The following is a 26,768-nucleotide window of genomic DNA, read 5'->3' on the forward strand; positions in this document are numbered from 1 at the left end:
ACTTGATAATGTATATCTTACTAGGAAACATGGAATGCATTGCTATTCACATTGGTTCAGCAACCTTAGTAGCAGCCATGAAATCACTCAACTTTCAGCAGCAATTGAGGAGTAATACATAAGATAAAGGCCTGAGGTTGACCGATTGGTTGCTTCGAACTGCTCCTGCATCCTATAAGTGAAAACAACACAGAACAAGAGCAGCTTGATGAGGTAATGGCTCAGTACCATTCATTTATGTTGTTAACATCATTAATATACATTTTGTATTCCATTGGCTGTATAGACAAATCTTTATTCTAGATACAAAACAATCTTGTTTTCAAGGGGCAATAACTTTTCAATAACTCCTAACAACCTTACTTGTAGCCTGAGTGGCTAAGTATCCACAATAGTAATTTAACACAAGCACACAAATAGAATTACTGCAGACATCCCCTAAGAAAAGACTGTTTGTGAAGCACATTATCCATCTTATAAATACCACCCGCCTATCAAAACAGCCAAGGACACAAACGTTAGCTGCAGTGTTAATGTTTAAAATGAATTTTAGCTCTTAGCTATAAAGCTTTGTAACATTGGTATCGATCCACTCTTTAATGGAAGGTGTTTGGGGAGCCTGCTTTGTTTGCACCAATGTTTTGGAGGCCATCCTCTTTTATATGCTCAGCACACAGATGCAAAACCTCAGGAAATTTTGCAGGTAGATTTCCATCAAAAGTAGAACCCACCCACTAAGTCTCCAGAGGCTCAGATGAAGGTGTTAAAATAATTTTTTTTTCCGTTGTTGTAGCCATTAACAGAGTAGCTGCTGTGCTTAGCTCTTAGCTTAGTCTTATCTCAGTCATCCAGGTCAATGTCATTCCAAAAAAGATTAAAATCAAAACCACTGGACTTTTTTCAAAGCTTGAAGACATTTTGCTTCCCATCCAGAAAGCTTTCTCCATTAAAAATGTCTGGACTAATGTGGAGCTCCAGGCCTTATAGAATTGCCCAATAAAAGCCTTTTTATGGCTTGGAAAAGATGCAAATTGAACTGAAACAAGTCAACAATGTGGAGTTGTTACTACTCGATGGGAAGCGAAACATCTTCAAACTTGGGGGATAAAAGTCCAATGGTTTTGTTTTTAACCATTTTTAGTGTGTTTGGATGCTCTGTTTCAGTGAGCAGAAAGATGGCACCCGTTAGAGGGCGTGCTCAGATGAGTGTTTATGTACCCTTATGTTGTCATAGAGGGCATGATTTACAAACAGACCATTATGAACACAGATTATAATGTGAATTTTGAACAATACTGGACCTTTAAACACAAAGAAACTCAAAGTCCTTTACACAAAGAATCAATAAAGAGAAGAGCATAAAGAAAAGAAAAAAAAAGAGTCCAGGTTGTTTTGAATATGTTCTTCAAAATCATAGCCCATCTACGCATCCGTGCATTGTCCTTGAATAAGCCTCCTAACAGTCCCTATCCAGCTACCCCAAGGATAAAACGGGAACACTTCTATTGTTATGGAGCGCAACAAGACAAACCTGAACTGTGTTTATTTAACTTAAACCATTCCAACCATTTTCTCATAGGGGTAGAAATGGGGTGAAAATCTTCCTGACTGGTTCTAAAAGAATCTGGAGTTCTCTGATCTTTCACGGTTTAGTGTTTTTTAGGGATTTAGGAGCCTAATAAACCAAAAAAAAAAAACATAAGAAACATTACACTCTTAAAGGGGGTGAAACAAAAAACATATATTAACTCTTTAGCAACAAGTGTAGCTTGGTTATTCAGTCTCCTCTCAATTTTCTTATATGAGTAAAAAATATTTGTTATTCTTAATATGTATTGCAGTTAGCTGGTTATTCAAGATTAAATCACGGTATTGTAGTTTGTTCTGATATAGTACAAGTAAGATAATAGGAAACCCCAGCCTCTCAGCACTTTTATTGATCATCAATTTCTAGGTTAAATGGTCCTTTCTTTTACTCTCAGTTTCTGTCTCCAGCTAATTTGATGTTACCTTTCATAACTGCAGTCTATTTTCTGCAAGGAGCGGCTTGAATGCCACATGAATAAGTCCTCGTTAAGATGGTGAATACATGCTGCGTCTGTTCTATACTGAGTTCCTCTTTTCTTCACAGTACAAAATCAAAAATAATATTGATCAATGCATGATTGGTGAGCTGGACTAAGATGTAAAATGTCTACGTAGAAACATGTCACTGTGATTCCAGGTTTATTTATCAGCGACCCTCTCTCAGCAGAACCTTTTTTCCTCACAGTGTTTCAGAGAACATTTGTGCAGTTGGTTAGGATATGGATGGGATTTAAATAGGAAAACTGGAGATGTTTTTTCTCATGTATTTTCAAGTCTGAAATGTACTCCTCAATCCATGCACTTCTTAGGCTTCCATAGCTCAGGGTGACCTGATCACTTTGTTCTTAGATTTGCACTTACAACTGATTAACTATTACTACTGGCTGCAAACATTATATTTCTATTGTTTTTTGTGAAACATTGTCTAACAAGAAATGTTTACAGCTGGAATTTGTTCAACTTATAAAATAAGGTCACCCTTCCAAAAGTGAGGAGTGAAATGAAAGTTAGTTTAAGTATGGTGCATCATTTGGCATTTTTATTATTTAAGTCCAAGGAAAGAAAATGATTAATTAGATTTGTTCGGAAATTGGAGATTAGATTTTAAGCCATATTGCCCAACCCTATTTCAGGTAGAAATGTAGAAATTCACATAGAAATCAGGTTTATAATACATTGTTTTGAGGATCTTCTGACAGAACTGGTTAAAAAATGTATCTGGGAGTTCAGCCGCTAAGCTTCTCTTATTGAAAAATAAGAATACTTGGAAGCAAAACAAATTTCTTGCTTTTCTTGCTACCTTGAAAACAAAAACAAATGTCTTTGTTCTTGCAGAATATGTAGCAAGCTTCAATGTCTTAAAGAGACATTACGTGTTTTCTAATTATACTGCCACCTGTGGTTAAAATGCAGAACTGCAACACTCTTCTTCTCGTTCTTGTAATTCACTCTCGTACTTGACAAGGTTTTTTGTGTGAGTTGAGCTGGAGGCCGGTCGCTTCTGAATTTCTGGAAAATCCATCTTTAACATAATGCTTTGATTATTTGCTCGATCAAACACATTTAACATGGATGCGTTAGATGTCACATCCGCAGAACAGCGTGGGGACATCTGAGCCAGTACATTCAGGGAAAATAGGCTACAGGCTTGTATGTAGATCCATCAACGCTGAACTACTAAGGTGTCGATGTGCTAATCAAATAATGTTTTAGGGTCAAAGAATGGTCAAACAAAAAGGCTATATTAAACATATTTTATAGAAAAAAATTACATAACAGCTCTTAAAATTTCATTTAACAGAAGATTAAATTAGTCATGTTGATTAGCAACTGGCTGTTTATTTTGCAATCTTTTTTAAGACTAATTTGACTTAAGCCAGGCATACACTATACGATTTTCTGCCCGAATTTCTGCCTTATGGTGCGTCCTTATTACAGAGGGTAATAAGGGACGATTAGCCTCTCACGACCGCCTCCCGATAAGGACCTTGCGTAGTGCACATATGCAAACAAGGGAGCTCTTCATTCCCTTTTTTCTAGATTGACGAGTTCGACCTCTCTCAGTGCTGAGTCCAATGTGTAGCATTTGGGTGTACAGTGTGAGCAGGTACAGTAGATCGCATCAGGGCTTCGGGCCGCACAGTGTAAGAAATATACATCGTGAGCTGTGAACTTTTAAACTCTGCGGTTTTGTCGTGCATTTTGAGCTGTAGCTTAGTTAAGTTATTAAAAAATATCGTACAGTGTATGCCCGGGTTTAGGATGGAAAAGAAGAATAAATTTGCTCATCATTGATGCAGAAACACATTCCAAAAGCTTTTATCAGTTTATTCCCTTTTCTCTGTTTTCACAGATTTTTTTTCTGGATTGCATTATATTCCCTTATATTCCCTTCCTCATTATGTTTAAACCTAGACTAAGCCTTGGTGGGTTATCCAGAATATATAATGCAATCCCTGTCCTATAGCTCAAGAGAACTCATAGGTGCTAGAATCAATCTTTCTGGCGTCGTGTATAGAGAGGAGGGAGATGGAAAAACATGGATAGAGAAAAGGTACATTTATTCTGTTTAGCTGACAGATGAAAAGCAATAGGTAGAGAGAAGTAGACATGGTGTGATATGCCCAGCATAAAAACTAGTATACATCTTTTCAGCAGAGAGAAGAAGCTTTCATTTGAGTGAGAAATCACTTAGTGGTTCGGTCAGCTGCCAAAACTGGAGATCAGAGAGAGAGAGAACCGGATTAGGGGAGAAAAAAACGTAAGAAACAGGAACACTATCTTTATGAAAAATGAACTGACTACCAAAGATAACTGATTCGTAAGCCACTATCCTTCAAGCGTTGACAACACTGAGAACAGTTGCCAACAAGGTGTTTTAGACACCTCAAGGGCAACTCTGAATGTTTAGTTTCCTGCCATCTCTAATTTTAGAAAAAGTACTTTAAAACTGTCAGAAGCTCCTTTGTTTTTCTCAAAGGAAGATGACCAAAGATTTCATAGTCTCTCAAGCTTTGTTAGTAAACCTAATTTTGGAATATTGTATTGATTTTAATTTCAGCTGCTAAGCAGAAATGCTGGAGTTGAAATATGAAGCAGGGGTTATTGTGGCCCTTTATATTTCAAACACTGTACTTTTGATCTTTTTATAATGTTTTCTAATAAGAAAACAAGCAGCTTTGTTCAAATTTTATCATTAAAACTATTTATTGCATCCTTTTGTGTCAGCAATGGAGTCAGTCAAGGAAGCGTTTTTTATATGAATGATCTCTCCAAGCAGCTAAATCTGTGTAGAACCGATTGCATGGCATGTAAATTCCTTTTTTAATCATTTAATGTATGCTGATGACCGTGTGGTTTTTAGTCCAAGTTCAGCTTGTCTTCAGAAGCTGCTTAATGTCTGTTCAGCATATGGCGAAAAACTAGATGTTAAATTACACCCCTCCACATGTATCTTGATTTGTCCAACTAAGAAGGGCAAAAATGATGCATTAAGACTTTTGTTAAAGAAACTCAGATGGACCAGTGCCAGTGAATTGTTTGTATCTGCTTGCGTCAGCACTTTGGTGGCTGTTTTAAGAAAGCGTATGTACACATTTATTTGCGTTTAAACAATTCAATTAACAGAATTATCCTACTTTTGACTAATGTTAAACATAGTGTGGTAAAATACTAATTTGTACTATGGAGACATTGGTATGATTGTCTTTTGTATGGCTAGTGGATTGCTTTTTACTGTACTTTTATTTTGTCGTTTTTTTTGTTTTCTTTTTTTATTTAATTTTTCATGTAATTTGGAGTCGGAGTCTGTAATAAAATCTATCTATTCATAGAATGTCATGTAATTTCCTGTTATCTACTCATGGTGTGCTGTAGGAAATATAGTTAAGGGGATCCAATGAATCAGCTAATATATAATAAATCCAAAGATTTTGGTTTAATTAAGGGGTCACGATTTCATCTTTTATTCAAAAGGAATGGAGAAGATAAGTGAAAATATCATATATATACATGGTTACATTTAAATGTAAATGAGATTTCAATCATGCTCATACAGAAATATCAAGAAACTCATACATAGTTATTTAAAAATGACTTTGTGAATAAAGTAGAAAAAAAATGGCTAATTCGCTTGGTGCCATTAGTTGCCCAAATGTAAAAGGGGAATTTCTGGGTTTCACTGCTTATTTTTATTTTTTTTTTCTTAAAGACGTAAAATTTTGACCATGTTTATTTGATGGTAGAAGTCCCAGTATGTGTTCTAAGTATTAAAAAACTCTAAGTATGCTGAGGGGTAAAATTTAGAAGTGATTGTACAGCATACCTTTCATTCAATCCTATCTGCATAAATACAGTAAGAAACCATAATGTTGAGTTTAAGGCAGAGGGGTGATTGGCTTACAAACAGGCAAACAAAGCCATGATTTATATATTGCAGGTTTGCCACCTCCTGATAGGATGGGATTTTACTCTAATACAGTGTGTAAACACAAAGTTTACCATTTAAAATATCCCAACACTGTCATTTAGAACACTGCCTGGTTAGTTTAAATCTTCAAATTGCATTTTTTGCAATACAACAACAATCCCTAGTTTCTTTGTATGTTATATCTTTAGCCCTTTTTCTGCCAACTTCACCTACTTTTCTCATGGTGCATCACTTTTATCCTTTGCTCTGACGGGTGGGGGAAGGGCCAGGGGTTCCAGCTGGAAATACTTTTACTGGCATTTAAATAATTATAAATAAACTTCACTCTGCGCCTGAAACAATGAAAGCATTTCTAAAAATTAGATTTTTTTCTTTTAGCTGCAGATGCATCCTTTACCACAAATGAAAAGTACAACAAATGCCACAAATATATCATCTGCTGAGAATCATTTAAAAACACATGGCTTGTGAGATACCCAAGTTCAATGAGTGTTTTTTTAGTTGCAATAAATTATCAATAAATAGGTAACAGAAAAATAGGGTTAAACATAGATGATGGGTTAGTAGACCGTATAAATGAAGGTAAATTCTTAGAAATTGTTTTGGAAAAGCGAAACAAAAGCTATGTAAAATTATTGGAATTTTAAAAAAGTAAAAAAAAAAAAAATTTATAGCTGTCAACACTCTGGACATTATATGACTAATTTGCCTTTGGGTATTTGGTTACTGTATATAGATATAAGGGAACACCTATAAAACCAACATTAAACCGCTGTTTGTGACTCTAAAGAAAGCTATTAGAATTTTATCCAACATGATACAAGGCATACTAATAAACTGTTTATTTATTCAAATATCTGAAAACTAAGAGACTGGGCTAATTTAAAAATGCAATTTATTGAGTTTAGGGCTGTTAAGAGATTACTTCCAATCAAATTATAAAAGTTCTTTGTCCTAAATTTAAGTGATAGAATTAAAACAGGGAGGTATTTTTCAGAAGTAAGACTGTGCTATTACCTCAAAGCAAATGTACATTTCAGTGCATGGAGTAAAATTATGTAGGAATTTAGATGAGGTATTTAAATAAATACCCCACCATAAATCAATACAAAAGACTTTATGAGGGAAAAAAATCCATCTTATACACGGCTGGGGGAATAATGAGCAGAATGATAAATAATTTGTAACTTTATTATGAGTTTGAGGTATTTGGCCATGACAAGTTATTTTTGGAATAAATCTGCAATGAACAGATTACCACAAGATTTTTATTCCTATTAATCATTTTCACTTGTGTATGATAAGTATCTGCACATTGTGTTTATGAATTAATTGTTAATTGTTAAATCGAGAAATATGATATTATTACTAGTGCTGGCTGGCTGGATGGATGGATGGCTGGATGGATGGATGGATGGATGGATGGATGGATGGATGGATGGATGGATGGATGGATGGATGGATGGATGGATGGATGGATGGATGGATGGATGGATGGATGGATGGATGGATGGATGGATGGATGGATGGGTCTGCTTTGTTTGTGAATTTGTGATTATGGACGCTCTATGAAACCAAATATTTTAGCATACTGTACATGAAAAGCAAACTATTGAGCTTGTAGAAATAGATTACAAGACATTGACAAAGATTACAATACAGTCAACTAAGGATCTGAGTCGATCCTTTTGGCAGAGTCCTCTAAGCAGTTATAAGATGTTATATTGAAGTTTTGTGACAGTATTACATACCTACATTTTCAAACGAATGTTTCATGCAGGCGATCCTGTGCCCCATAATAAAGGGAACCATTTAAAGTACATTTAAGCCGCGGTGGGAAATATTCCTTTATTGTTGACACCAACCTTTTTTTCTTTTCCCCAATCGACAAAGAACAAAGTCAATTAGGAATAAATGAGAAGGTCAAATCTCTTTTTTCTTTCAGAGACTCAGTGAAGCTTTTGCATTTTTATCACAATTAGTTACACTGCTTTGATTTATCCTTCTGGTTTGCCTCAGGAATCTCAGACATACTGCAGCTTGCTCGAGGGTGTAAAAGAAAGTACTCACATCCTGCTGCTCTTAAGCCCCTACTGTTCTTTGGTTGAAGTCTTGATTTTAAGACGAATAGATAAAAAAGGTTAAAATCAGTATGAGGCTGTTTTGTCTGTATGATGACAAATGTTTAGTTGTTTGCGGTTTGGTCCCGAGCACTGTGATTCCCACATAGCCAAAGATTAAATGTGTCCCAAAGACAAAACTGTGCTGCATTCAGGTACTTGTTCACCTGCAGCTACAGCTTTGTTTGCATTTGAGGTCAAAACAACAACTTTGTTATCCTTTCAAACACCAAAACACTTATTTTATCCAACCTCCTCCTTCCTTTCATTGCAGCAATTTATATTCTTGCTATAATGCCTGTGTGGGATTTTCTCTGAGCCTTTTGCCACAACTGTGACACCTACAATGCAGTTAGGAATTATTTTGAATGGTGTGACCTAATGGACTTCAATTTTTAAAATGTTTGCCTGCAAGAAGGACTCAAATGTGCAATGTATAATGTGCAATCACTATTTAATACCCTGTGCAATAACCTTTTTCTTTATATTTGACACCCGTTGCAATAGCTATATAGATATCCACCTATAACCTATGCAATAACCCTGTATAATAACCCTGCTATAAAAAAAAAACATTTAAAAAAAAGCTGTCATATGTGGACGCACTGTATATACTGTATATATTCCATGAGGGAACCTGATGACTGTACAGTATATATGGAAACTTGTATTATACTGATAAATCCAAATTATGTATACCCCATGTAGATTAGGTTTAAACAATGTTTTTGTTTTTTCCAACATGTTTCTTGTGATTGGGAGCAATACCATTTATCAGGAGTGGACTAGTAAGAGTCCAACTGATTGGTCAGCAGTTCTAACACTTTGTGAATTCTGGTATATTGTTTGATTTTCTTTTAGTTTAAGAAGGGTATAAACAACAGAGTTTCTTTCTGGATTGGATTAAATGCAAAGCTGATACTCCTTTAAGACGAAGGCAAAGGGTTCACATTTTCAGAGCTGTTTTCTCATATATATATTTATATATATATATATTAGTGCTGTCAAAATTATCGCGTTATTATCGCGTTAACGCGAGGCCATTTTAATGGAGATAATTTTTTTAACGTGAGATTAACGCTATGTGGTTTTATGGTACAATTTTCCAAGTACATCCCGCTGCAGCCTGCGGGAAGGCGGGGCTATTTTCCCCCAGTCTATGCATTTTCCATAGGCTTCGAGAGCGGAGCTCCTCAAGGGAAAAAGACTCTCATACACTGGGTGACGCTAGTGCCTTTTCTTTAAGCCCCACCACCAACAAACAAGTTGAGTGTCTGGTGCCTAGTAGCAACCTGAAATACGCTGAGAAAACAGATTACTGAGGTGAAATGGAATCTTCTACGGCACTCTTGCTGTCTGTGTACGCCACAGGTCAGTATCGTGTGTGTGTGTGTGTGTGTGTGTGTGTGGGTGGGTGGGTGTGTGTGTGTTCTCATGTTTGTTAAGAGGCTGAAAAGTAACCTTCTAGAGCATAGACTACCTCCATCTAGTGATGTCGGTCTATTGATTTTGATGTGTGGATTGAAAATTGTTCATTATTACCTTGGTTAATTAACATCTAATGTTAACTCTACTACATTTTATAGCAGTAGGGTAAAATGCTTGTCTTTGTTCAAAAGACTGTATTAACTGTAAAGACTGTCTTTTACATCAGCCTGTTTTCAGGGCCTTTTTTTGGCTACATATTTGTTATTTTTTGCTACATGCCTCCCCATCTTCTTGCCATATGTTTCTATGGCATAAATCAGTATCTGTGACCTGTTTTCATTAAAAAAAAAGAACATTGGCACAAACCTAGCCTGTATGTATTTTTTGTATGTCATCGAGAGTATTTAAATGATTTTCAATTAGAAAAAAAAAAGTGTGATTAAAATGCGATTAATTGTGAGTTAACTTAGGCATTGATGCGATTAATCGCGATAAAAAAAATTTAATCGATTGACAGCACTAATATATATATACCGGTGTATATATATATAAGGAGGTAAATATGTAAAAAAAAAAAAAAAAAAAAGAAGAGTTAGAAGTTCTTGTATTAGCATAATTTCAGTGTAATATACGTGTTTCCTAGCCAGTTTTTGTGCTAAAACGTCTGAGCCCAAGGTTACGTAGTCCAGATGTCGGTCCAAGGCTTAAAACGACAAAAATCAGCATGGTTTCAGCGTAGCAGAGACAAATTAAGCATGTTGTGTGATTTACTTTACTAAATCATGGTTGAATGTGGCATCAAAATAGGCAGGTTAGATTATTGAAATTTGAAGCTGTTTTTAAAACCTTCCTATTTTTTTGATTGCTTGTGTTGGTGAACAAAAGTGCGTACATGTGTTTAGGCATGTTTGTGTCTGCATGTATGTGCCCGTGTGTAGACTAGGTTTCTGTGTAGTTTAAGTAAGTGAGTGCAATTTTGTCATTTTGTGATTTGCAAAATTGTCTAAAGGGTGAGAAGGAGATCTACCTAACAGATACCTGAGAGCAGAGAGGGACAGATAGCCTCTACTCCTGTGGGCCACAGCGGCTCTGTGCAGACAAACACCAGGGACTGCCACAGAGTACCCATAGCCCCAACACACAGGAAGTCTGGCAGCAAAGCACTAAAGCAATTTGGAAAATAAAAATGCTGGAGAGATAATAACAATAACAATATTAAGAAGAATATTAAAAGAAGACGTCTTCTAGACATCAACATTTTCTATGAAGTAGGAGCAGAGTAATGTGTTCATACCATCATGTGTTCATCCATCTCAGATTCAAGAAGGTCTCTTTAGTTTCAGAGAATTCTGCAAATAAATTGCCATCTTATTGCGGTCAAACTTTTGAAATCTCTAAGCAAAGTCTTTGAAGCTTGAATGTTTATTGATACCATACTTCAAAAAATTATAACCCACCACAGAAAATAAACGCTTTTTCTCTCATCAACTCTTCTTAATAGAAAAATATGTGCAGTGTTAACATAACAGTGAACCTCTAGAGACTTTAACTGCTCCCTATCTGTATCTGCAAGTGTTGTCAATTTTAAAATGACAAAAATCCATTATTTCCACATTGCATTTTTCTACAGTAGTATTAACTCATCTTTGCTCCAAGTACATTTATTTTGAAATGCAGCACCATCCGTGCCGATTTCGATCTGAAAGCACCAGCACAGCATTCCCTTTAGCCTCCTACGGTGAGCTCAGTGAATGCAACTTCAGCTTTGAAAACCACAAAAGGGGTTCAAGCAAATTGGGTTCCATTCTAGACTAGAAAATATGCCAGACCCCAGAGTTAGAGTATTCCAGATTTAGATCATTGTTAATTTATTTAAAATTGTTGGTTTTACGAGTGGATTTTTACTGCCTGCATCAGAAAAAACTTTTGCATTAAAGTTACCCTTATTTTCAATTTAAAAAAAATTAGGTTTTGAAAATGAGATATGTTTTTCCAGGCTTTTATTAACACTAGCAGGACAAATGAGAACTTCATAACCTCCCTATATGTTGTAAGTGAGGATACTGAGATAAGATATCATGTATTTTATTATGTAGTGATGTTTGCAAAAGCATTTTATATTTTCACTTTTGAGTCAGATGTAGAGATGGAGCCGTGTGACTTAATGCTAAACTTTTGTTCGTTTTTTTTATTTGCATGTACATTTTATCTGGCTTTTATTTCTTGTTGCACTTGTTGTATTTTAGCTGATACTGTAATAAATAATGTCCATTGGCTAGACGTACAAATGAAATTCTATTTTTTTTTTTACTTCTGTACACAACAGGAAATAGAAAGTCTTGATAGCAGATGTTTATCAGCTTGTTCTGTTTTCTTATTTTTTTTATTACAGCTTGTCTTTTTAAAGCAGGGCAACCGGTGAAAATGTGAGAGATAAGCAAACACAACTAAGTCAGTGCATCTGTGGGTAAAGGAACAAATGCTCCAAAACTTGTTGATATTTTAGTGATTAAAAGGTAAACACAAAGAACCTTTCTTTGTGGAATATCAGCTGATAAAATCTGATCCAGTGATACAGAATTCACAAAGGATTTGTTGTGCACAAGGTGATACAAGGGGAATCAAGCATCTGAAGCTGATGAAAAAAGTCCACTTACTGAGTCTAGACTCCTGAAGGCTGTCTAAATATGAAATCACTTGAATAATAAATTGAGCCTTTGAAATGCTATTGTCCCTTCAGTGTGACTTTGGAGCAGTGTAAAGGTCCACATCCATTTTTTCTTGTGGGAAAAGAAAAACTGGATCCTTGATTAGAGGCTAAAACATGGTACCAGATGAAGTAGCAGGTCATTACTGCTAAAGCCACCTTATCTGTCACAATCTAGCTAAGATACTGTGACTCATAGACATGTTATGCTGTAGTATCTTGGGGATCTGCTTGAGCTGGAAAACCATCCATTATGAAAACTTTTTTTATTGGATTTATGCCTTTTTGGGTAGGAAAAGCAGAAGTTGCAGTAAAATATGAGCGTTGTCATAATCAGCTAAATTATTCCATTGTTAACAGATTTATTTACCCCTACAAAATGATTTCATGCCATTTAGCAGAAATTAGAACTTGGTCTGTTTCACTTATTACCCTATTTCATTTTGACTTCTACTGAGATTTCTTTGGATTCTGACTTGACAGGTTAAACCATAATGGGTCAATTACAGAGGTTCAATTACCTTCCATGACACGTTTCATTGCCAGCAGTCTCGACCAGATGAAACATTGAACACACCGGATGAAAAGAAAACTCTATAGTCAGACTTTAATGTTAAATACATTGAAGACAAGACCATTTTAGTAACTAAGTCATTAGAAAGTTTCCCTTCTTTGGGATTCAGTTGAATTGGCCTAGAATGATCCTTTACTTAACTCTTGGCATTCATGCTAGCCCTGCCAGTACCACCAACTGTGATTTGGTCTTAATTAACTTTCTTTTGTCTGCCTATTGCTTAGTTTGAGTTCCTGCATGCATTGAAGTACATCTTGTGCTTGAAGCATTTTTCTTGTTGTCAGGAATGCAACTTTATTTCTGTTTTTCTTCTCTGTGCCCCACCCAGAGTCAGGCCATGCGAATCGTCCGGACCGTCGGCCAGGCATTCGAGGTTTGTCATAAACTGAGTCTGCAACATACACAGCAAAATGCAGACGAAAAGGCGGACTGCAACGGGGAAAAGAGTGGCAGCAATTCATCTGGTACACACACACACACACATACACCCACACACACACACACAGACATACACCCACAACACATCCACAAATTCACAGATCCTTATGGATCTCTTTTATAGCAAGAGACACTTTTCTTTTTTTTTTGTAAAGTTGATCAATATTTAAAAATACTGCTTTCACTTTTTTATGGCCTGTATGGAAAGCAATCTTACTGCTTGCCTGCATAGTGCTTATAAAATAATGAAGTCATATTGAACAAAAGAGCTATAGAGTTCAGGGTCAGTATTGGCCGAGTGCTGAATTTTAATCAAAGTTGTTGAAAGGCTTACATGTGTTTACAGAAGCACCTTGAAGTAAAGTCATGTTAAGAATTAGAAACATGTCATGTTTCTTGGGTTTGTCTCACAAAAATTATAACATGCTGTTGTCTTTCAAAATCTGGTTAAGGTTAAAATGATTAAAGAGCAATATCTTTATACTATAACTAAAATATGTAGGTCATATCTAAAGCAGTATTTAGAGCATTCTGTCGTTACTTTTTAACCTTGAGGAGGAGACGAGCTGTCTGAGGTCATCAGATCGGTTGTAATATGACCTGGTCAGAAGCTCTGGCACCAGCTAGTCTGTTTATCCATATCATTCATCACTCGCTGATAAAGGTCTGACCCAGAGTGGTCTACTTCACTATAAAGCGCTTCTGTTTCTATCATGTCTTCTTCTCTTCACCAAAGGCCAGACACTGTTGTAAATGCTCCCTTTAAAAATAACAAAAGGGATTTTCTTCAGAGGAATTCTCCTATTGTATTCCCTACTGTATTCCCCTTGGATCATTGGATCCTCTCTGTGTTCCAGTTAGAACCTGGAAATCTAGAGGAAAATAAAAACAAGCAGAAGCTGTTTCCTAGAGTGTGCTGAGCAGAATTTCTTCACTTGGTATAACTAATGACATTTGTATTCACATAGAGGTTTTTGGTGATTTTTAGGCTTTGTTTGTCCCCAAAAATACCACACGGAGAATAAAAATTGATATATTTCTATGATGTTTTTGCCATAGTGTTAATATGGATCTGAAATTAAGAGTTTAGTCAATTTCCGTCTGTGTCAGCTATTATGGTGTCTCCTAAACTGTTTTAAAAGGATTATAAAAGTTTCAGCTATGTTGGTAGTGTAAAATAATGTTGCCAGTGTGACGCAGAGTCCATAGTCCAGTTTAGTGTTCAACAGTTTGTAAAACTCTGTTCCTCTTTTAAAGATAAATGTCCTGATTCTGACAAAACAGATGTGATACCAGCAGCTATGCATATGTCCTCTTGTGCTGCCTTATTTATTTTGGTTCGGCTGTGGGCTTGGCATATCTTGCTTTTGTTAGGCTATATGTCGCGCCTTAAACCATAATACTGCAACATGAATTACCAAACTCTTTTGGGCTGGTCTTGAAGGATTTAAGCTGGAGAGGTACAAAAATGTATTATTGTGTGTTGGTTATACTGCAGAAATTCAGCGTGCAGGCAAGGTTACCCTAGGAAGACATTGAGGTAAGGGTATCCCTTTTGAAGAATATAGAAATATTGTGATCTGTTCCAAAACATGCCCTTCAAGAAGCCCAGAAAATGTAAATACTCTCTACAAGGCAGTACATTTGTAAAATTTAGTGTTGATATAGTGTATCAAAGTTTTACTAACAGATTCTGTTTAAAATAGTGATAGTTAACACCATGTTGTTGTACTCATGTTCCTGGACTTCTTTCACTACCTAACCGTCTTCAGCTGACATTAAAAAAAAGCAAACTGTATCCTCGATGAGATCCAGAGTTCTCTAAACCTGCACCACAATAAATCTTATGTCTTTAAGTACATAGAAATATGTGAAGATGAATCCTGAAGACCATGTTAATCTTCTGCCTTTTTGACAGGTAGTTGATTGTTTGGATAGGAGGGTTCATAAATCTTTTGGATATTTAAATGGAAGTCGGAGTCACTCAAAATATCTAAACCTGTTTTTATTGACTGTCTTGTGATTCAGATATTAAAATGTTAGTGATGTAGCTAATATTACATGAAACAGGAGCCCAATGTGTCATTTTAGCCTTTTAGAAAATAGGTCATTATCTGGTCACAGAATCCTTTAGGCACTGCCAGAGGGGTACCTAATCCTGACATGGTGAGGAAGGTGATACTTAATCAATTTTCCAAATGATTTTTGTCAAAGAGATCATTTACAGCAAAATAATCTGCCTGGGCTGACTATCTCTTATCCACTGCTTAGTTTCTGGGCAGGTTGGGTTTTTCCCGTCGCCCTGCGGCCTACGGCTCAACGTGAGCTCTGAGAGAACGGACATGGAGATTTAGCAGAAGAAAAGTCCACAAACTCTGCTCTTTAACCACAGTCATTCCAGTTATTACAGAGCAGAGCACCAAAGTGTTATCTTCAGAACCCCAAACCAGCCAGAGGCATACTCATATTTCACATGCTGATGAGCCCAGATCACCCACGCTCTTTGATTGTACAGCCACACAGATGTAAGAAGACCCCACATACATTCAGAACGAACCCTGCTACATACACTCACATTCGCCTACTCAGTGTATGAAATAACACAAGAACTACCGTGCAGAGCCAATGAGCTTATCTGGAGAACTAATTATCCCAGCAATGAAAGGAGAGGGGATAGAAAAGCAGAAGATGGCGGATTAGAGAATTAAAAAGGGGGAAGGAGCCGAAAAAGAAGAAAATGCATTTTCCAAGGAACCAGCTGAACAAAATGCGATGAAATGTAAAGTTGATTAAAGAGGAGGAGAGGGAATGGAAAACTGGGTTAAGCAGTGGAGAGATGAGAAGAAAGTAGATTAAATTTCATTTTCAGAGGACTTTTTTTTTTCCCCAGAAGTAAAACAATACTAGAGACAGAGTCAGTCTAAGACTAAACAATGCAATCTTGGTAAAGTTTTTAATAAAGTACAACACAAGAAATGCTTAAATTTTTCATTAGTATTAATACACATTCATCAAACTGATATAACTGTTTATACAATACTTGACATTTTAATTGTTTCTTTTATTGAACCACATTTTTAACCGAAGTCTTGAGACTCAATAATGAGAAAGAATACAGAAAATATCCATGTTAGAATCAGGAAAAATTATTTTTCACCACTTGATTAGTTGTCAGCGAAAAATAAATGTGCAGTTTTAGCTTTTTATTACTGAATAGTCCATTTTGGTCTTTTTCTCAAATGTATTGACTGTTCTTCAATGCTTTATTGAATTGGTGCTAAATCCAGGTCTTAAGTGCTTGTGTAAAAGAACAGGCAGGGTATTCCCTGGCCAGATCCAGCTCTGTGCCATGACATGGTTCTTGTTCTTAGACCTTAATTTTAGTTTAGGCTAAAGCTGCTGGGAAACCCTCCAGGCCTCAAACCTCCAGCTACATTTCTCTAGATATAGAAAAGAAAAGTCCTTACGTTGTATACTCGTTGTTTTAGGCGTTAAAAACATCAGTTTTCTATTAAATTTGATGGAAAACGGTTTAGCAAAGAGTTAGATAATTATGAGGAAAAGGCACAGATCTGACTTTTTTATTTAATTTAGTCAGTTTATTTAGTGGCAATTAACCAGTGTCTGAAATTACTTTGCAAGACGAATAAATCTGATTTATGTAGAAATATATTGTGAGTAAGGTCAAATGACATTAAAATATATGATTTCAAATTCACAGATTTTAGTTTGATTGTAGTTATAAAACAATGCAGTGCATCAAGTAATTATTGGTTAAAGTTTTTATAGTCCAACTAACTGGGCTCATTGCATAGATTTACTCACTTTGCACTAATCCATCATGGAAATTCATGTTCGGGCAATTCACAGTTGTTTGCATCGAGCATTTAATGCAGCAATCCCTCCTGAAGATGTAGCTTTAAGCACAGAAACTGATAGTGACCATGCCAAAGGTGGCCTGCATGTCTGTATTGATTCAAACAATCTCCATACAGACAGATCAACAAGCGAAGTTGTAAAAGTCAAAATAAAAATAAAAAACTTCAGTAAGATTTTTTATCCACTTAAAATGCAAAACATAATGCAGACTTTTCAATCGTCACTATAGGTCGACATTTATTCATATCTGCAAACGTGTGTCCTACAATTCACTAAAGCTCATTAAGAATTCATATGGTTTTAATTAGCCATATTAAAATAAACACCAGGAAGACAAGTACATCAATTGATTGGTTGATTTATAAATGTGGAATTTTAAACCTGGTGCAACAATGTGTTTGGTTACATTTCTGATGAACAAATATAATGAACAGTTACCAATGCTTTAGGTATTTTAGGAAGAAATCTACAAGGACACCCAGCAGTCAGTAGATGTTTAGAAAAAAATATGGAAATGCTGCACATATGCAATGTTTGTTGTGACAGCCACAACCTAGAAATTTTAGTGCTACTTATGTTCAATGATACTGATAACAGAGCTTATACATAGAAACCCTCTAAATTATGGCCAAAGCTTATTACAATACGTTCCTTAATTTCAGTCACTTATTATAATTCCAGTTTCGATATGAATTATTTAAGAAACCCTCTGAAAATCTGCCAAGAAAGCCCCCAGCAGTTTCCTGTACAAACCTGGGGGGGGGGGGACAATTGAAGTATTTCATCATTTTAATTGTAATTATTGTTTAAAAAAAATAAATCCAAACCATTTCTAATTTGAGCTCTAAGTTGAACAAAATACACATTTAAGCAGGTAGTTCTCTCCCTCCTCATATTTCTCCGTCCACTGGTTATTGCATTTTTTACAGTTTCTCTTTTATTGCCTCCTTTTTTATTCTTTAATGTGTACAAGAAGACAAGCACACATTTCTATAATAACAAGTCTATATAATAAAATAGAAAAAACAACTCATAACTAACTAAGAAAATGCCAGATAAAGACCAGCAGGCAGTTCTTAAACTTTAAGTAGTTAAACCGCTGTTATGCTGTTGGTAGCTTTTAAAACAAGTTTTTTTATTTACCTATCTTTTTTATCCTCCTGTTAAGATCTCTGCCCACTTTCTCTCTCTCTCCGCTACCCTGGCACAGCGAATGTTGACAACACTAGTAATGCATCCTGACGTGACAGCAAAGATCAGCTCAATCAAAACTAAATAAATCAATTTACACAACCCATAATATCACAGGATGGCTGACTTTCTGCTTTCTATTGTATGCCAGCTGTTATGTACATGCTGCAAGCTTCACTCAGCTCTTGAAGAAGCACATTGATATGTTGCTTATAAGCATCACGCCTTCTACACAGTCTACCCCCACTCTTTTTCTAATTCATCAAGCTCTGAATTTAAAGACGTTTGCTAGGTTGAAGTGGTCCAAAATGGGACATTTAGAAACCTTATAATGGGTGCTCATTTTGTAGCTAAAACTTAGCACACTCGGACTTGGCCTACAGCTGAACGCAGCCTGGCTGCAGCCACAGGCCCTCTTTGTCTATGGTGCACAGTAGGTCACTAATGTTGCCAATGTGTTGCCCCTCTTTCTGAATCAGCTGCACCAAGAAGGTCAGTTAGTGACAAATACTAACAGGATGTAATGCATATCAATCAAAATATCAGAAATGTGTTTAAAAATTATATCAGTTACTGTAAAAAAAAGATTTGTTACAATATATTGTGATAGATTGATATTGTCCAGCCCTACTTTAAACTAGGCATTGCACTGAAATCTGTATCTTTTAACAAGGTTTGGGGGGTTTTAACTTTTTTTAACTCCCCCTTTTTAACTTCAAGCTCCTTTATCCTCCTCTTTACTTTTACATTTAACTTAAATGAACTAGATTTATTGTATTTGAACAAAAATGAGTATGAAAGAAAAATATTAACCTTGTATTGGCGCCTTATACTCTAGTAATAGTTTATAAAATATCAGCTCAAACATATTATCAGTCAGTGAGTTAGCTTTACATAAAAATCTGAACATAACCGAGGGTCACCGTGTCAGAGTCAGAGAAGAGAAGGCAACTCTGATAGCGGACTAGAGGTGAGGGTTCAGGAAATGGGAAAAAGACGAGTGTAGCTGGGAGCAGGTTATCAAGAGGATTTTGTGGGAAGTCTGAAGCTCCTTGTCAAATTGTTGGAAATTAGGTTTAAGTAGAGGGGATGACTAGAGCTGTTCTTAAAAGGAAGTAGAGGATCAGTGGGAGAGGAGATGGGAGAAAATGGTGGGAGTTTTTACTGCTGGGGATAGAAATAAAGTAGGATGAGTGAGCTAAATTCATACCCTGTTAGTGTTTCAGCTAATAAAAAAAAAAGCTATTTTGAACAATTTTTTATTTTGTTGTTTAGCTGGATTTTTCAAAAACAAAACAGTAATTTCAGAAAGAAATGTAGTTTGTTTTCTTTTTTCATCTTGTCTAAGAGTTCATATTGTAATTTGAGCTGGTGTTCTTTTCTTTATTTTTGCAAAATCTTTGGAATTAGCAGAATGTTAAAGAAAATGTCTGTAATTGTTGAGCAATCTACAAAGGTGATGGTTTTGTAAGATGTAACTTTAAAAGCAAAACAAACATTCAACACTTCAATTGCAAATGCAATCTTGGTTTTAAGCCGAATTTGACCAAAACAAACTCAGATCTACTGACTGTAAGATGACCATTATGCAAATTTGCCTAAAACAGATGATCTTGTACAACGAAAACCTACAAACAACCCCGAGCCACTGTAATAGGTCTGGGAATGGAAAAAATCTGGTTATTAAGGGAGATCAAACTTTCCTGGTCAGGGTCATCAAACTCCACTTTGATCTGTTAAGAAGTGACATCTTGCAGGCAGAAGGTATCAGATTTTACTATTTTTGTTCTAGCAACTGGTCAGGAAGGGTTCTGTAGATAGATGTCATTGAAAAAGTTGCTTTTAAAGAATTATATTTCTGTTGTGGATAAATGCATGGCCACCTCTGAGATAATCTGGTTAAAACAAAACAACAACACTTAAAACATTTGTTTTAATTAACAGGCTTACAACCCCATACATCTTTAATAACATTTTTCAAAATATAAATTGGCACTCTATCATTTCAGTCAAATAAAAGATGCTTTTGTGTAAACACTAATAATGTTTCTCACTGGTATTTATGTGTGTCTACCCATGCGTGCTTGTGTGTACACATAATCATGCCTTCATGTATGTATGCAGGTGTGCGTGCTCATCCACCTGTATGTGTGTGTACTTTATTCGGCCCAGCCCGGGAGTTAACAGGCCCAGAAAAGAAGCCAGCGATCGTTGCTGAGGAGACGGACATTGACGCTGAAGACGTGGTGCAGGTGCCAACGGGCGAGGACTTAAACCTTAACAGAGGAGTGACCGATCTTGACGCAACTTCGAAGACAACAGACCTAAATGAATCTGAAAATAAGGTAAGTAGCACCTAAAAAATGTAAAATGATATGAAAGACTGTGTGCTTTGGGGTAAACACACAGTATGCATTGGGGGCCTCATTTTCTATAAAATGGAAATGAAAGATAGATTTTGGGGTTTTTTTGTAACAAGACTGGTAGGGAATTAAATTTGATTACATTTCCAATAGTTTAGAGTATCTACTCTGGAAGCAAACTCTAGTGACCAATGGTTATAATTTGATTTTAAAATCCTTGACTCTTTTTTGATTATCTGAATTTTTTTTTTCTTTTCTGGCTTTTTCTTTCTGTCAGATCACACATCTTAAATAATCAGTTAGAAAATTCTTGGATTTCAAGTCCAGTAAATGAGCTGCAGCCTTTACAACAATAACCCTAACAGGTGACGATGCATCTGGAGCAAGAATCTGTTAGCAGCATTGTACTGAAATCATTGTTCAATCATGTCAGGTCAGGCTGACTCTAAACTTTAAAGCTCATAACCAGTCTTCACATTTTTTTTATATATGACCTGTTATAGGAAAATTTCTACTGTCACTTTGACAGATGTGAGACTGAAAACTTGATAGGAACATGTTACTTTAGAAGGCTGCTGTAAGAAACAGCATCCCAGATTGTTGCACACTAGTGGAAATGATCCTTAGTGCAATCAGTCATATAAAGTGAACTAATGGGGCAGAGGCAATTTCCTGAGTAAGAAATTGAAGATGGATTTTGTAAGTCACCTTTTTACTTAGTGCTAGGCTTTTTAAAGTCTTTGTTCATGGTGCAGTGTTTCCACTGTTGTTACGTTGAACTCACCCCCGAGCAAGTTAATATTGCATCCCTTTTAAACTTCTAATCATACCATAAATCACAATAGCTGCTATTTAAAGGTTACCTTTCAGGTATAAAATGGCTCTATACATTATGCTTTTATTAAACAAATGGAATTATTTGTTTTTTATTATTACAACATTGTCATTTCTGCTTCTTCATCTTGTCCTCTTTGAATTACTCCCGGCCAAATGCTGACCCAACACACATACATTTGTAACACAGGAGCAAGAACAGGTGAATACAAAACCATACTGGTAGGCACACTTCACAAGATGTCGCAACATCTTGCAATAAAAGATTACATTTTTTTTTTCTTTCATACTCCCCCAGATTTGTGAGGATAACATACAGTAGGAACCATAACTCACCTACAACTATAGGAAATAGCCTAAAGACTGTTTTGTTGCCCCTTACAACATGGTTGGTAGTTGGTAGTTATTGAATTTGGGTTGACAAAGGTTATGCAGCAAACTTTACAACTTTAATTATTAGAAAATAAATTCAGTTCTGAAGTCTGAAGTTACTGCAGGTTTCTTCTGATATTCATAGATCTAGAATTATACATCTGTGCTGGAACATTCTTCCCTGCTAATGGTTGGTTATATTGTCAAAGACAACCTTTTAAACTTATTTTAGTCAAAAACTGATGAAGAGGATGCAGTCTCTCTTCCTCGTCATTTCTCCTGCTTTTCATAATAAAACATCCCCATGCCATAATACCACATGATTAGCTTTAAAAGCCTCTTCTTGGAACCTAAAATACCATTTATTGTTTTGGTTGTTTCTCGTCTCACCCTAAGGCTTTTCTCCAGAACTCATACGCTCTGTCCATTCTTGGAGCTGTATATTTCAGCAGTGCTTGAAATTGTTTATTTCTGGCACAAAGGATCTGGCAAGTTTCCTAACCCACATACTAAATTCTTCTACTTAAACCACAAATTAGTTTTCCTTGAAATGCATCACCATTCAAACTAAATAAACAAGCTTTTTAAAAGGCAAAAATGCTACAAACAAAATGATAATAACTGACATTAAGACACAGGAATATTTTTTATCAAACCTAAAACTTCAACCAAATTTGAATTATGTGGATAGTATCCCAGGATACTAACCTCTTGAAATAACTAGCTAGTTCTGAAATAAAAAGTAGTTCAGCAGAATCATGACTCAAAGTTGTTTATGGCAGAAAAAATACAGGTTTGAGGATATGGGATATTAATTCAGAAATTAGAGCGGATGCATCTATACATTTAAACCTAAGTATGTAATTTTTGCTTTTAAACAATCAACTTATTCCATAATCTGCAATTCAATGTTCTTGATTTAAAAAAACATCATTTTCATTTATATGGATTTTTCTAAGGCAGAACTTTTTGCCTTGGAAAAGGATTTTTTTTTAAAGAAAAAATGTATACCCCAATTTACATAATCTTTTTGTACCAATGATTAGTATTTTTAAAAGCAGATATACCATATGTTGCTTAAGAGTATTTGGTCTCACTAGGCATAGGCCAGTATGAATTCTGATGGTAAGACACATTTCGGCAAAAATATGATTCCAGCTCCATTTTTGAAATGTCTTAATTAAAAACAAAACAAAACAAAGGGTCGAGTTGCATTATAGTGAACCCTATGTTACATCCAACAAATGTTTAAAGTTTTAAAGTAGAATAATTTTTTACATTTCCCACAACACACCCATCAGTTGAATTATTAGCCTTAATCAGTTTCTGATGTAAGGGGAAAGGAACTCTATTCACAGATTCCTACATTGATTGGTGATAAGACATTTTGTGGCTGTAATAAACTACAGTGGATTCCTTTTTTAAACCATCTCTGTGTTTGCGTGTGGCAGGTCTGCAGAAATAGCTCTCACTTTTCAGCAGCTGTCTGCAGTGTGTTGGCATCTGAGCCAAGAAAAGTAATCCAGTGCATATGTTTGTGTTTGTGTGGCCTCATGGTGTAAGAGATTTGATACAGCTCCGTCAGACTGTCTGCTCTCAGGCCTTTGGGAACTCTTCACAAGCATATATTTAAAACTAGGGAAATATGTTAGACACTGTTGGGAGGTTTAAAAGCACAACTGTGTGGTTCAGCTGGCAGAGCAGCATAGTAACTTTGTTTACTCAGTTTGTTTACTACTGTAGTTTAGCAGAGGGGATTTGTGTTTTTGATTAAGGCTAGAGTGGGAGGACAGCAGTGTGTGTCGAATATGTTTCACTATTCTATGCTACTAAGGGCAGGTTCACACTGCTAGAGTTTATGCCAATTTCTGCTCAATATTCTACTTTGCTGGTACTTTTTTAACAGTAGAAGCGCAAACACTTGCCTGATTCTGTCACACCGTTGCGCACTGCACTCCCAATGATCAAAGGTAAACTAACAGAATTCCATAGGGGCTTTTCTTTCTCTGACATGTACAACACACACACTGGCATGCAGACAAAAAGTCAATCAAAATAAGACCCGCTTGAAACAACCGTTTGATTTTACAATGAATTAAAACAGTGCAAGACCAAACTATTTCAGTAGCATTTGCCTCGTTATCCAAAATGACGTCAGAGCTCAAATGAACTTATTTCAGTGTCTGTTTATTTTATTACTTGTGATGTTTACTCATTGATGGGTCCTTGCTATTAAGTTTGCTGCACAAAAAAAGAATGTTGTCAGTTCTGCATTAATATGCTTCTCCTTTCATTGATCTCAATTAGGGCTGCATCAATTTATCGGATTAATATTGATTAATCAATTATTGAAATAATCATCAACTGATTTAGTAATCGATTAATTGTTAAAATGAGTATAGAGACTCAAAAACATTCCTTTAGCTGGTGGAGTGACCCACTTAGAGCAGTAATTATACCAAGATTGTGAAAAAAATACATTAATATTTTGTATTTAAGATAAAAATCTTGCTTGTCTGTCAATATGCTCTATCCAGAACTCCTCAAGTGGAATAGTTTTAGTTTCACCTGGTTTAATTTCACAAAAAGTCTTCTTTTTTTAACATTTTGCTATTGATTATTAATCAATTAATAAAAATATAATCGACAGATTGATTTGCAAAATAATCAGTACTTGCTGACCTAATCTCAGTACCTGTAGATAAAGTCTGTTCAGCTAGCTGCACTTGATGCCAGGATAGCAAGAAGGTTACACACTATTGGTGCTAGGTTCAGGCACCTTTCGCATGATCTTTCTATCACACCAAAAACAAGCGTTCTTTGGTGTCTTCAGCTTGTATTATTAAAAAATAGCCGTTATCTGGTCATCCTTATATAAATTTGCTCAGTAAGAGACAGAGTTGATTATTAATAAGATATGAAAAATAACTTTCCTTCATCCAGTTACTTTTTCTTCTACTTACCCGCACAATTGCTTATTTATTTATACCTGCGCCTGTACCTGTAAAATAATACATCTTTTGTTTCTACATGTAGCTTAAAGTTGATACCCAACCTCAGTGTGGTGCAGGACTCTAACCTGATCACAGATCCTTCAGTAGTGAGATATCCAGTTTGACAGCTAGATGTTCTGAGTGAGCAGTGTGATGGGCCTGCCTGTGGTTGAGAGAACACATACACCAAAACTCCTCCATCCCTGAATTTTTTTTTTCATTGTGTTTTGTAAGTCTTGCGTTGTAAGGCCGCACTTTTGTGAAGCATTAGTTGTTTTTCTAAGGCAATAAAATGTATTGATGAAAATAGCTAGATGCATAACAAAATTTTGATGCATATAGAACAGTAATGGCATGCCTTGAATGCCCTACAGTAGGTCTGTTGATGACATAAAAATGACTTCCCTTGACACACACATCTTGCAGAAATATTGGTAAAGGAAAAGGAAAAACTACCTTGGTTAATGCGTAAATGTTCCCAAGGAGAACAATTAACTTTTTGTCTTTTTACCAACATGTAATGAGACCCTCCTCCACCCTGAGAAAGGGCAGAAAGAGCTGAGCTGAACAAGCTGATCCCTCCGCCATCTACGCTAATGAACTGTGTGGAACTCCGTGAGAAATTCAGGTCAAGTTTGTTCTAATGAATGGCAAACCAAACAGAACATAGTCAAGTGTGAAACACTGGACTAAGTCTGCCAACTCTGTCTGTAAACTCCACCCAGACTGTAAAGTCAAGCCAAGAGTCTATGGTTTACAAAAAGCATGTTTACCCTAAAAATAGGCCAGAAAACTACAACAAACAAGGAAACTTTTAAAGGAATCAATGTTACTCTGCCAGGAAAAAATAGCCTTGGGTTTGGACTGGACTATCTTTATGTATATGTAAAATATAATATACACTTTTAAATCAGTTATTTAATTATGTACATGTATGTACATTCTAATGTTATCTATTGAGAGAATTTAGATCAGCATTTTTCATTTTTAACTATTTCTGAGCAGTAATTAGAATACAAAGCCCCAAGCTTAATATCTCACAGAACACCAATGAATCATGATCCAAAAACTGAAATACTGTGGCAAAAACACAACAAATGCATTATTGTCCACTTAAATAGACAGCCTAGGCAAAGAACACATTAATCAGGTTACGAATTAAACACCATTCAGATGATTAAACTGTTATTTATTTTCTAGAATTTTAATTTACTTACTTTTATGTGTTTTCATGTAATGTAGATTTTTTTTCTAAATGTTTTAGTCAGTTTTATACTTGTATGCACTTTTATTAAGGCTTGAGGTTGCCCACAGCTTCATGACCTGTCTTGAGTCCCAGCTCTGCCGCAAAACCAAGCACTTGAGTTGTTTAACAGTCTTTCAATATCAATAATTCTACCTTTATGGGAGCTTTACATTACTCTCTAGATTAAAAGCAACGTGCCGTGAAATCTCTGAAACAAGCCTTCGACACTGACCTCAGCTATCAGGTCACTGATTGAATCATGAGTCTGTATGTGACATTTTATCTCACCTGAGTATATTCACCATATGTTGGTTTTCAGCTTTTTCTTTCAAAACGTTCTCACCTTGATAGATTAAATGGTAAAAGGTAAGCCATGGCAAGTGAAGGAATGTATCTGTGAATAAGATGTGGGTGTGCTTGCAGGGCTGCTGTGTCTTTGCATTAGCAGCCATTTATATGCATTTTCAGTGGTGAGGAGAGGGATTCGATTCACTGCAGGGGCTCTCTGGAAGCTCATGAAAGGGAAAGCAGTCTGTGAGTGTTAAAGTTCATTCTCTTCCTGTCAGCTTCCATTAGACTGACAAATCCCTCAGTGGCCCACGTTCAG

At 35.9% G+C, this 26,768-nt stretch overlaps 1 protein-coding gene across 3 annotated transcripts in view; it reads left to right on the forward strand.

The window, feature by feature from the left end:
* nos1apa (nitric oxide synthase 1 (neuronal) adaptor protein a) overlaps positions 1 to 26,768 on the forward strand; it is a 213,376-nt gene that overhangs the window by 109,152 nt on the left and 77,456 nt on the right. For 2 of the 3 annotated variants that reach the window (XM_038291591.1, XM_038291593.1), the window contains 2 exons: positions 13,174 to 13,309; positions 20,478 to 20,698. In XM_038291591.1, coding sequence (XP_038147519.1) covers positions 13,174 to 13,309; positions 20,478 to 20,698 — 357 coding nt within the window. The remainder of the gene's footprint in view (positions 1 to 13,173; positions 13,310 to 20,477; positions 20,699 to 26,768) is intronic. The other variant, XM_038291592.1, reaches the window with a different exon arrangement.

This window comes from Cyprinodon tularosa, unplaced genomic scaffold, assembly GCF_016077235.1.
Source record: "Cyprinodon tularosa strain WSP-4 unplaced genomic scaffold, ASM1607723v1 ctg30, whole genome shotgun sequence".
NCBI lineage: Eukaryota > Metazoa > Chordata > Actinopteri > Cyprinodontiformes > Cyprinodontidae > Cyprinodon > Cyprinodon tularosa.